Genomic DNA, 10,833 nt, shown 5'->3' with positions numbered 1-10,833 from the left:
GTCTAGAACAGCCAACCTTTTAATTACTTACTACATTACCCAAACCTAGTATTTGCCAGGTAGAACTACCTGTTACTAATTTAGGGGTAGGCTTGCCAGCACCTGACTACATTTTATGGAATATTTTAAGCTTGCTATAGAATATTGTAGACTCAGTCATACCTTCCTCAGAGATAGCATCTTGGTTATAAGTTAATATTTCTGATCTTAAACCTGAATGTATATCTATCTTAAAGATACATCACTATGTTTCTTCAAGATGATGGGAAATCACTTGGAAAGATCTTCATGGGATACATGGGGTCTTACGTTTAGAAATACTTATTTGTGTTAACATGACTGACATATGTAAGATGTGATATATGTGGGTAAAAAGAAAGTAACAGGTATAAATTTAATTGTGTCACTAATTTAGCTATAATTGTGTTAATATATTTATTTAGAATATATTGGTCATTCTCTGCATTAATAAGTGATATGAACATGGGAATTTCATGTTATCCTGAAATTATATCTATGTGTGTGTATTATATACATACATGTTAATACCTATGTGTTTGGGTATATGGATATACATCTATATATGTGTATGTACATATAGATATAATGTAGTTTTTAGAAGTATGAATAGATAAATATAGGTGAGCAGCTATGAATTAAGTGGCTCTAAGTCTCCTACTTTTATAGTAAATAACCTGAGGTATTCTTTAGCAGTGAACATAGTTTTTCACATAACTTTATTATATCTTTTAAAGATAGCATTAGTATTAATTAAATGGGTTGATAGGTAAATTTTTTATGGGAGTATTTTGACATCTTTGTTTATGAAACTTGGCAGATATTAAGTTAGTATTTTCATTAGAATAAAGCCACTTAATATGTATATACCACAACTTAAAATATAATCTCAACATATAGCACTTTGCTACTCCATGCCATCCTTATAACTTAACACCACATTGAATGCTACAGTGTTCCATAACTTTATTTCTTAAATACAAGCATGACTCTTAGACTTGATCATGGTTTCCATGTTCACTTTTAGCTAAATTCAGGATTTGCAGTTACTCATTATTTCCCTCTATCAGTCTTTACTGGCAATAACACTTGGTATTCAGATAGCACCATTTATAATAATCCAGAGTAATGGGCAGGCATGATTCACGTACCCTCCCCTTGTCTGTGAGAAAGCAGCTGCATACGGTGACCCTGAGACCCTCTGCAGTGACAGAACCAAGGCAATGGCAGGACAGAAACAGTCAAGCTGGCATGTCCCAAGGTAAGGAGACTAGCCTGGATTTAACACAACATAGGAGCCTAATGGAGTACCCCGCTTGGACGCCCCCACTGCACTCTGACCAGCCGGGCCCCTAAACACCGAAGTGTGATGAGGATTCATCTCTGACGAGGGCAGAGATGCCACGGTGAAGCGCCATGTGCTCACTCCTGACTAGATACAGCATGAGCCAAGACGAGTGTCGGAAGAAGAGGAAACTGTGGAACCAATGGGCACTTTGTTATTCATGTGGCATTTAATACTTGTCACCATACCATGTTCCTGTCTGTCTGATAACAGGACTGCTTTTGATATTTGCTCAGCTGCCCTGGTCTCCTCAGCAGGTAGGAAAGCAGCATGCATCCCCAACCACCTCCCCAAACAGCAGCTAACCACCATCTTATCTTAACAAGCTAAAACAACGATAGTTTAAATTACTTTGAAACTTTAATTTCAGGTACTTTTCCACTCAGCATTTGAAAGTTTGGATTCTCTCCTTTTTTGTATAAAGGCTGTCAAGGTGGTTAAACTAAATTGTGTGTCTTTTTCTATGTACATATCTAGGCCCAAGTCTCTTCTTTATTAATAAAAGGTGTCTTGATCACAGTCCCAAAGCAACTCTGCACTGGATTCCAGGTTGTAAAACTTGGAAAGGAAATAGTTTCAAAGGGGGACAGAAAGCAACCACAATAAAAAATATGTAGCTTGATATTCATTTCTTCTAAGTCCAACTCAGAAACAATAATTAAGAGGAAGAAAAAAAGAGGACCTAGCTTTCACCCTGCTCTCTTTACCAAACACACTAGCCCCAGACGCTCTGTGGTCTTAAAGTGCAATTACTATTGTGAAGGTACCCAGGCCAGGGATCCGACTGGACAGAGTTCAAAGCAGAAACTTCAAACAGAGCTGTTCCCGACTCAGGCTGAGAGGGAGAGGCAAGGTGGAGGAGAAAGGGCATGACAGTTCTCCGGCACTCAAGTGCAACAGAAGTGTCCTCTCTTTTTTCATGAGGAAAACAATTTAAATTGTAAGGAAACCTGGATGGAAAAATACAACTTTTAAAAAATTTCTATCTGGGGGCATTCCAGTGTAGCAGAGTCAAAAGGCAGGCGAACGCAGTACAGAACCAGGGACAAGCGCTTCTTCTAGGTGCCTGGCTCCCATACTGTTGAGCCCTGTGGTCCTCAGGGAAGTCCTCGGGCCGAGGCACAGAGGAAGCACACTGGACTAAGGGCATCTGGTAGGACGTGGCTCTCTTCTCAGGCCTGTCTGGACTGGACCCGTCACTGGGCCTCTGGCCATTGAACAACAGGTAGTGGCCACGGGTGTCCTGTTCCATTTTGAAGATCTCGTATTCCGTGTGAGGTAGTTTGATTCCCAGTGCCACACAGCCATTAGTATGGGTCACATCCTGCTGGACGCCCACCTGCCAGGAGCCCTCGGCCCCACATTCATTCCCATTGAAGACATTGAGGAGTGAGGCTGTGGCCGCATCCATGGGGGTGACCTTCATGTGATTCACTGCAAAGGAGAGAGGACAGTTCTGTGACTCTAAGGGAGTGAGTGTGCAGTGCAGAGTCCACGAGCACCTGCTGGTAGCACACCAACTTCACAATGCTTTGTGATCTAAAACCAACCCTGGTACACATCCATCTAACTGCAGCCTGAGTAAAAAAGCATTCTCAGGCAGGAAGGTCAGGCCGTTGCTCTGAATGACAATCACTCCAGATTTGTGTGATCAAAAACCTACTACATTTAGCATATGAATGCTGAGCCCAAATTGCAGCTGATCACAATTGTTTTTGGTGACACTGACTCTTCAGGATTGACAAAATATTCAATAAAACTGGAAGTCTAGTTTTATGAAAAAATTTAAGGCTTTTAAATAGATGTGGCATTAAACACCTATACTAGCTAGAAGTCTTGCAAATTAATACTGGCCCATAAATCAGGCCACGCAAATAAATTAGGCTGCAGGCAAGAAATGTGAGTACCTATATTAAATACAAACCCCAGGATTTAGACAGAACATCTTTGAAGGCCCTCCCAGGAGACTGCACTCTGTGTACACAAGGTAGGTTTGGGGTGCAATCAGACAAATATGGCCATTATCTCAGCTACAACTATCAAAGGTCTATTCTTGGACCTCTTCCTTTCCTAAGAAGAGGGTTAAGGTGCCCAAGGACTTATCACGGTTATCAGCAATACTTTATACTAAATAGACTGAACCATGAAATGCTATCCTGAAAGCAGTCATACCCAGGGTCAGTACTGTCCCTCTTTGCCTTGCAGGGCTGACACCATCTTACAAAAATGTACAAGCTTAAAAAACACCTAGGTAGAGGCCAAAAGACCTCCCTTCCTGATAATCTCATTCCTTACTTTCCTCAACCCTGCATCCTAAACCTCCCACGTTTGAGAAACACGTGACAAGCTTCTTGGGTAGGACAGCCCAGCAGTGGAAGTGACAGCGCTGAGTCCCCGATGTGTAACTAACACCTGCTCTTTATTGCCCACTAAAGAAAGCACAATGCAGGCAGTGTGTTATTATTTATCACAGAAGTGGCTCAGAATATGCCATGAGCTGCACATAAGAAAAAAAACACGCAGACTTGAGATTTCATTTCTAGTCACATACTCATGGGCCACATCTGACACCATGCATGGTGGTGTGGGCTTCCTGGCATCACGGCCTGCAGGTTGAGCAGCCTGTCCTGGCTGGCAGAAAGGAGTTCAGAGGCTGTTGTAAATGATGACCTTGGGGCAGAAAGTGTTCCCTATTATCTTCTCTAACATCTCTAGCAGAAAAGAGGCCTTTTCCCTTGGGTTCTGCCTCAACAAAAGTCACAGAACCACTCACTCTCCTTCACCCATTGGGCTGTTGTGTTGGGGTTTGAGGGAGAAGACCTACCTTTGAACACAAACTCAGTTCCTCCCATGACCCTGGAGGAGTGCACGCCCCGGCTGTAACGGCCCTTGGCATAGATGGTGAAGGTGGGGTGCTTGCAGACAGGGTCGGAGTAGTGGTAGTAATGCCCTTCCCAGGTGTTATTGTTGTCATGGAAGATGAAGTGGCGTGTGAGGAAGAGGACTTCGGGCCGCACCTCACAGCGCTGGCTCACCCATTCGCCGTGCAGGCCAACGGTCAGGTCAGCCTTGGGGGGCAGGAGGGGAGGGTGATGCTCATCTGACCGGTGGATGATTCGACAGGCTATGCAGGCATGGTCGTGGTTCTGCAGTCACGAGACAAACACAAGGAGAGATCTTGCTTCATGAGAGAGCGGTGTGTGCATGCTGTACAAACGCGGATGGCCACGGCGCAGACAGTGAGGCACCTGAGCACTGTCACCTATGACCTGGGTACTCAAGAAGCACCTGCAGCCTTGCTCCACCACATAGATGGGATGTGTGTGCATATGTGTACATGTGTGTGCTCACAAGTACATGTGTTTAGCCAACATTAGACACTTAACCTAAATATTTCATAAAGAGATATGTATTCTCTTAAGAATCACATTACATTTTCAAACCATGTGTGCTAGACACTTTCAAAAAAAGGACTGGCATCACCTCATATCCATTTGGATGGCTACTGTTAAAAAAGATAACAGAAAATAACAGTGCTAAAAGGATGTGGAAAAATTGGAACTCTTGTGCAAACACTGCTGGTGGCAACATAAAATGTTGCAGCTGCTATGAAAAAGAATTACTTCATAATCCAGGAATTACACTTTTCATTTACAACCAACAGAGTTGAACCCAGGGTCTCAAAGAGAAGTTTTTTTCACTCATATTCGTAGCTATTATTCACATGGAAACAACCCAATGTACATTGACAGGTGAATAAACAAAATGTGGTATACTCATACAGTGAAATACTCTCTAATCTTGAAAATTCTGATACATGCTACAACATGGATGAACCTTGAAGATGTTGTCCTAAGGGAAATAAACCAGAAACAAACGGACAAATACTGTGTAATTCCACGTACATGAGGGGCCTAGAGTTGTGAATTTCATAGGGATAAGAAGTACAATGGTGGCTGCCAGCAGAAAGGGGAGTGAGCATTTAATGAGCACAGACGTTCAGCTGGACATGGATGAAAAGTTCTGTGGATGGATGATGGTTGCATAATAGTATGAATATGCTTAATACCACTAAACTGTCCACTGAAAATGGTTAAGATGGTAAATTTTATGTTACATGTACTTTACCACAATTAGGTTGTTTTCATTAAAAACAACTAAGAGACACAAACATTTTTTTAAAAGGACACATCCAATTGCTGGGGATAAGAAAGGGAGCTGTCCAGTAAAGGGCATGAAGGAGGGGACCCAAAGGCAGGCAAGAGCGGAGCCTCAGAAGTCGGCAGGCACACCTGCCATCCATCTGTGTCTGCAGGCCTCAGGGCTTGGGACGTTCACAGGCTCTTACTATGTTTCCTGTTTTATAGTTTTAAGTCATTTAATAAGTGCAAGATAGCTGCAGCTCTTTCAGGAGCTCTCTTCTTGCTGAGTCTGCTTTGTAACACTAACACAGATCCTGGAACAGGGCTCCTTAGGTCTGTGGCTAGAAACCAATTAGTAGGGTGGTCAGACACTGCTAGCCTTGTAAATGCTGGTGGCCCGGAGGGCTCAGAGATTACACACAAAGTTGAAGTCTAGAGGACAGGAAAGCTGGGTTCATGACCATACCTGCCATTCTGCAGCTGGAGTCACAGATACCAGGGCCTGCCTCACCTGGACCTGGGTACTACCTCTCTCTCTGCTATAATCCTTCCCACACAGGGGGCTGTAAAGTCAGCTGGCCTAACAGGCAATGGCTATGCTAGAAGCACAACTCAAAGCTGATCAATGCTATGGTAGGGGGTTGACAGTTGAGGTTCAGCATTCAGGTGGACGGCCCACAGACCCCAGCCCTTGTGTTCCCCCATCCAGGGGCCCATGTGTGGGAGGTACAGCAGCTTGCTGGCAGATGGGTGCTCTGGGCACGCAGGCAGGTAGGCAGGGAGGCACATGCTTAGTTTCTAAAAGTCAGAGTTCCAAACGTCAAAGCCCTTTTCATCACCAGTACTGAATCCATGCTGTAAAGTTGCTGTGACTGTTGTTCAGTTAAACACTCGACCATCTCAGAGTGGGAGAGCAGTGGAGGAGGGCCACTCCGCTGCCAGCCCTCCACATTCTCCTCCACGGAGAGCTCAGCACTTGCTCACTTGTTGCTGTGTTCATTATTAGATGAGGTTAGACTTGTACTTCATGAGACAGAAGGGTTCCTTTACTAACACTGTTTGTTGCTTGTAGGTGATGAGATCAAACGGGTAACTGCAGCGTGAGATGAAGGCTATCGGGCGAGGACAGATGGGACTCGCTGTCCTGGGCCCCAACACGTTTCTGGGCCTTATCCTTTCCTACAAAGTGCTCTGGGGGCACACAGGAGAAGCCGCTCAGCAGCCTGTGGTCAATAGCAAGCTGCTGTCTAAAGCGATGGTAAGGAAACAGAGAGCAAACATCTACGTACAGCCGTGCTTAACTGCCTGGAAAGACATAGCTTCAGCCAGGCCTGAGAGCCAGTCCCCAGGCCCAGGTTTTCAGCAGTGACTGCTGCCTGGCAGCTGGTGACCTGGGGCAAGTTATTTATCTCTTCATGTTTCAATGTCATCATATATAAAATGGGGATTGTTATACTTACTTGCAAAACTGCTGCAAGAAATGAGTGATAGATTAAGGTGGTTCCCACCCAGTGAATCCAAAACCACTGTAAGGAGGAAGACTAAAGAAATGGCATGTTCCACACTACATGTGCCACTATCTTTCAAATGCACATTAGACTGAGTAAGATACATATTTAGTTAAAAGAAAGCATCACCAACTTCAGTAATTTTACCATCAAGCATTTTCTTAGTAACTACCAGGAAGTGAAAGTCTCAAAGGTTTTTTTTTTTTTTTTTTTTTTGTCCCTGGAAGGGAACTCTGATAACTCTAAATCTGAGATGGGAAGTTAATATGATTGATGTGTAAAATCTTAGCTCCTGCACCCAGGAAGCAGCCCCTTAACTACCAGCAAACACTTCATGATCAGCACCTTTATCAAACTGTCCCTGCTGCCTTTGCTCCCTATCCCAGTTCCACATGGGAACTGTTCCACACAGTCAAATATCTGGGATCTCACAGGCAGGAGGGAGGGGTTCTGGTGTTGACGCCTGTTAACAAGGACAATATGGTGCTCTGTAGGGGATGGCCTTGGAAAGAGAGGACCCTCTAGGAGCACAGGCCAGGCAGCTTTCAAATCACCCACGAGAGGTCCATGCTACTCCACCTGGAGCTCCCAGCTGGCAACCTGCTTACTACTCTGCTACCTGCCCACTGAGCAGGTCCTAAACAGCCCAAGTGGATGGCCTGTTTATTTAAACACCAACCAGCCTCCACCTCCCCTTTCTCCCATTCCCCACAACTTGCTTTGCTGTCTGTAATTTGGGAATCTTAAAAACATCAACTGTGAACACTTCATTTCTGGCCATTCTAAGAAGGCATAAATCTCAATCCCTGAAAGGAATGTCTATTTCTTCTAATACCAACACCAATTCAGAAACTGCCCAGGAGCTTCTTAGATCAGAAAAGGAACAGGCTTGGTCGGGGAGGTGGACACGGCTGTCAGGCTCAGGTTGTTGTACAAAGACGCAGCCCCCAACATGGTAGTATCTGGGGCTCACATGGTGCTTTTAAGTAAAATGGGCCAGGGGTCTTGAACTCTGAGATGAGGACCTGGATGAATTGTGATCAGTTCAGTGACTATGGTCTCAAGCTGAAGCATTTTTGTTTCTCAACAGAGAAAAGCAGATCAGGTAATTTGGGGGAAACTTGCCATCCATTAGTTGGGTCTATGAGAATTTGGGGAGGGAGTGGGTGGCCCTTAGCTATTGGCCTTGCCAAATTCCTACACTAGTTCCAGTTTTGTTTATTGTGGTAAAATAAACATAACGTAAAACTTACCATCTGATGTGTACGGCTCAGTGGTACTGAGTGCATTCACACCGTTGTGCAGCCGCCCGCCACCACCTCCAGAACTGTTTCATCTTCCCAAACTGAGACTTAGTATCCACGGAACAGCAACTCCCCTCCCCTCCTCCCAACCCAGCCTGGCCACCACCACTCCACTCTCCGTCCCTGTGACTTTGAGTACTCTAGGCATCTCATATAAGTGGGATTGTACAGTATCTGCCCTTTCTGTGACTGGCTTATTTCAGTTAGCATAATGTCCTCAACATTCATCTTTGCTGTAGCATGTGTCAGAGTGCCTTCCTTTTTAAGGCTGAATTGTGTTCTGTTGCATGGATAGACCACATTTTGTTTATTCATTCACCTGTTGATGGACACTTGAGTTGCTTTCGATTTTTGTCTACTGTAAATAGTAATACTATGAGCATGAATATATAATCTATTCCAAACCCTGCTTTCAGTTCTCTTGGGTCTGTACCTAGGATGGCACTGCTGGATCACATGTTGCTTCTGTGTCCACCCTTCTGAGGAACCACCACACTGTTTTCTACAGCAGCTGTGCCATTTCACATTCCCACCAGCAACATGCCAGGGTTTTACTGTCTCTACATTCTGGTAAAAAATTGTTACTTTTTCTCTACTAGCCATTCTAGTGCATCTAGTGGGTCTAAGGAGGTATCACTTGATTTACATTTCCCTAATAATTAGTGATGTTGAACATCTTTTAATGTGCTTTGAACTATTTGTGTATCTTCTTTGCAGAAATGTCTATTCAAGCCCCTTGGTCAGTTTTTAATAGGATTTTTTTTTAGTTGACCAGTTACTTTTTCAAGTAACTCTTTAGCTGGCATTAAGAAACCAAAGACATCATAAATGATGGTGCACTTTTCGCCCCTCTGTAGACACCATCAACAAGGGGACAGCTGAGCTGTGGTGGGGTAAGGGGAGCACCACTCTGTTTTATAGGCAAATTAAGAAAAATTAACTTGTGTTCTTAATTCCTTGGATTGAATAAAAAACAAAATGCCTAAAAGGAACAGCTAAGGGAAGCAGAAGTTAAAGCCTATATATTGAATTGGCTCTAGTGCTTCCCTTTTCCAAGATGCTGTTCTTAAGTAGTAGCCTTTTAAGATTAATAAAAGGGAGGAGTTTTTCAACATGAAGAGTAATTTGTACTATGAAATATCACCTGCTTTATGAATTTACTCTTTTTTGGGACCATGTTCTAACAAATGGTTCTCATCTGAAAAGGTGTCCTCTCCCAGGCTGTCCAACTGGGCTTCTACATCACTCCCTTCCCCTGAAGTTCAGAAAGGGCCTATTTTAAAGTCAGAGTTTCTGTGCACAAAAATTGTGAAGATTAAAGCAGGACATGTTTCCTTGTTGCTATTCTTCACACCAACTATAAAAAGCTTTAATCCCAAAGGGGGCGGGAAAAGAAAAGAGCCTTATACAATAATCTCTTGAAAAAAATCAAGACTATTCTAAAAATAAAATAATCACTCTTAAATTTTGTAAGTGAGCAATGCCCTAGGCAAAGAGTAGGGTTTTGCCCATTCTCCTTTCTGATTCCTGCCCAGAGTCATGGTAATACATTAAATAACCACAGTTTGCATGGACAGAGCATTTGAATTTGAGGAAGTTCAAGCGCACTGCCTCCCAAAAAGACCATAGGCACACTTTACAGATGAGTTCACCAGGGCACAGAGAGAGAATAATATGGCTCAGGGAACTTTATAAACCAAAAGTAGAAACTGGAATATAATCTGGTCTTGGGGCTTGCAGAGAACTACTTCCTGGCCCCTGGCTGCCTCTGAGGCTGAGGTCCTGCAAAGAACTTGTCTCCCCATGAAGGATTCCAGTCCCTGGAAAAGGTTTTCTCTGGCCAATGACTGATAGGGATTCTCCAGCTTCCTCCCATTTCCTGCCAATATTTATTTCTGAAGAGTTGGTTTGCCATTTGCCGACAGTATCCACTTGTTTCCAGCATCTTCCCAGAATGGAAGAAATTACTTGATGTGATCTTGTTGTGAATAGATGAACTAGAGAAACAGGCTGAATAAAACATTTCTTGGGCTAAAATTTTGTTGAAGGAGGAGGAGAAATGGGAATAGATGATGAAAAGTTCCTTTCATAGAGTTTGTTCCATGAAATAAAAAACACATTAATGTTTCTCAGGAAGAAGCATGCCATAGCCAATGACTGATGCTGACAACTTTTTACAACTACTATTCACCATGTCTTTGATTAAATTTCTACTGTAGGTATTCCTACACTTATATCCTTTCCAGATTTTCTCCATTTCATGTTAAGTTCTTTAAGGCCAAGACCAATGTGCTCTCTCTATCTTACTTCACATGACATCTAGGAGGGTGCAATGGATATGGTAAAGGTTCTAAACTGACTGACTGGTTTAAAACATCACTGGGTATTTTAAAATATGACTAGAGTGTGGCAGCATTTATCACAAATGATGACAGTTGACTGGCCTGATGATAGGGGCCTCTTGGGTGCTTTTCAGATCTTGGATCCTGAGAATTTATGATCTCAGGCTCATTTTG

General features: G+C 43.3%; 1 protein-coding gene across 1 annotated transcript in view; it reads right to left on the bottom strand.

The window, feature by feature from the left end:
- Positions 1-1,751: 1,751 nt before the first annotated feature.
- The window catches only part of APCDD1 (APC down-regulated 1), a 30,503-nt gene continuing 21,421 nt past the window's right edge, over positions 1,752-10,833 (bottom strand). The window contains exons 4-5 of the mRNA XM_037028561.1: positions 4,188-4,509; positions 1,752-2,797 (exon numbers count right to left, since the gene is read on the bottom strand). Coding sequence (XP_036884456.1) covers positions 2,346-2,797; positions 4,188-4,509 — 774 coding nt within the window. The 3' untranslated portion in view covers positions 1,752-2,345. The remainder of the gene's footprint in view (positions 2,798-4,187; positions 4,510-10,833) is intronic.

Source organism: Sturnira hondurensis, unplaced genomic scaffold (genome assembly GCF_014824575.4).
Source record: "Sturnira hondurensis isolate 20B ecotype Veracruz unplaced genomic scaffold, ASM1482457v3 Scaffold0020038, whole genome shotgun sequence".
Classification (NCBI taxonomy): domain Eukaryota; kingdom Metazoa; phylum Chordata; class Mammalia; order Chiroptera; family Phyllostomidae; genus Sturnira; species Sturnira hondurensis.
The sequence above is the reverse complement of the archived record's forward strand: the minus strand, read 5'-3'. Positions and strand labels throughout refer to the sequence as shown.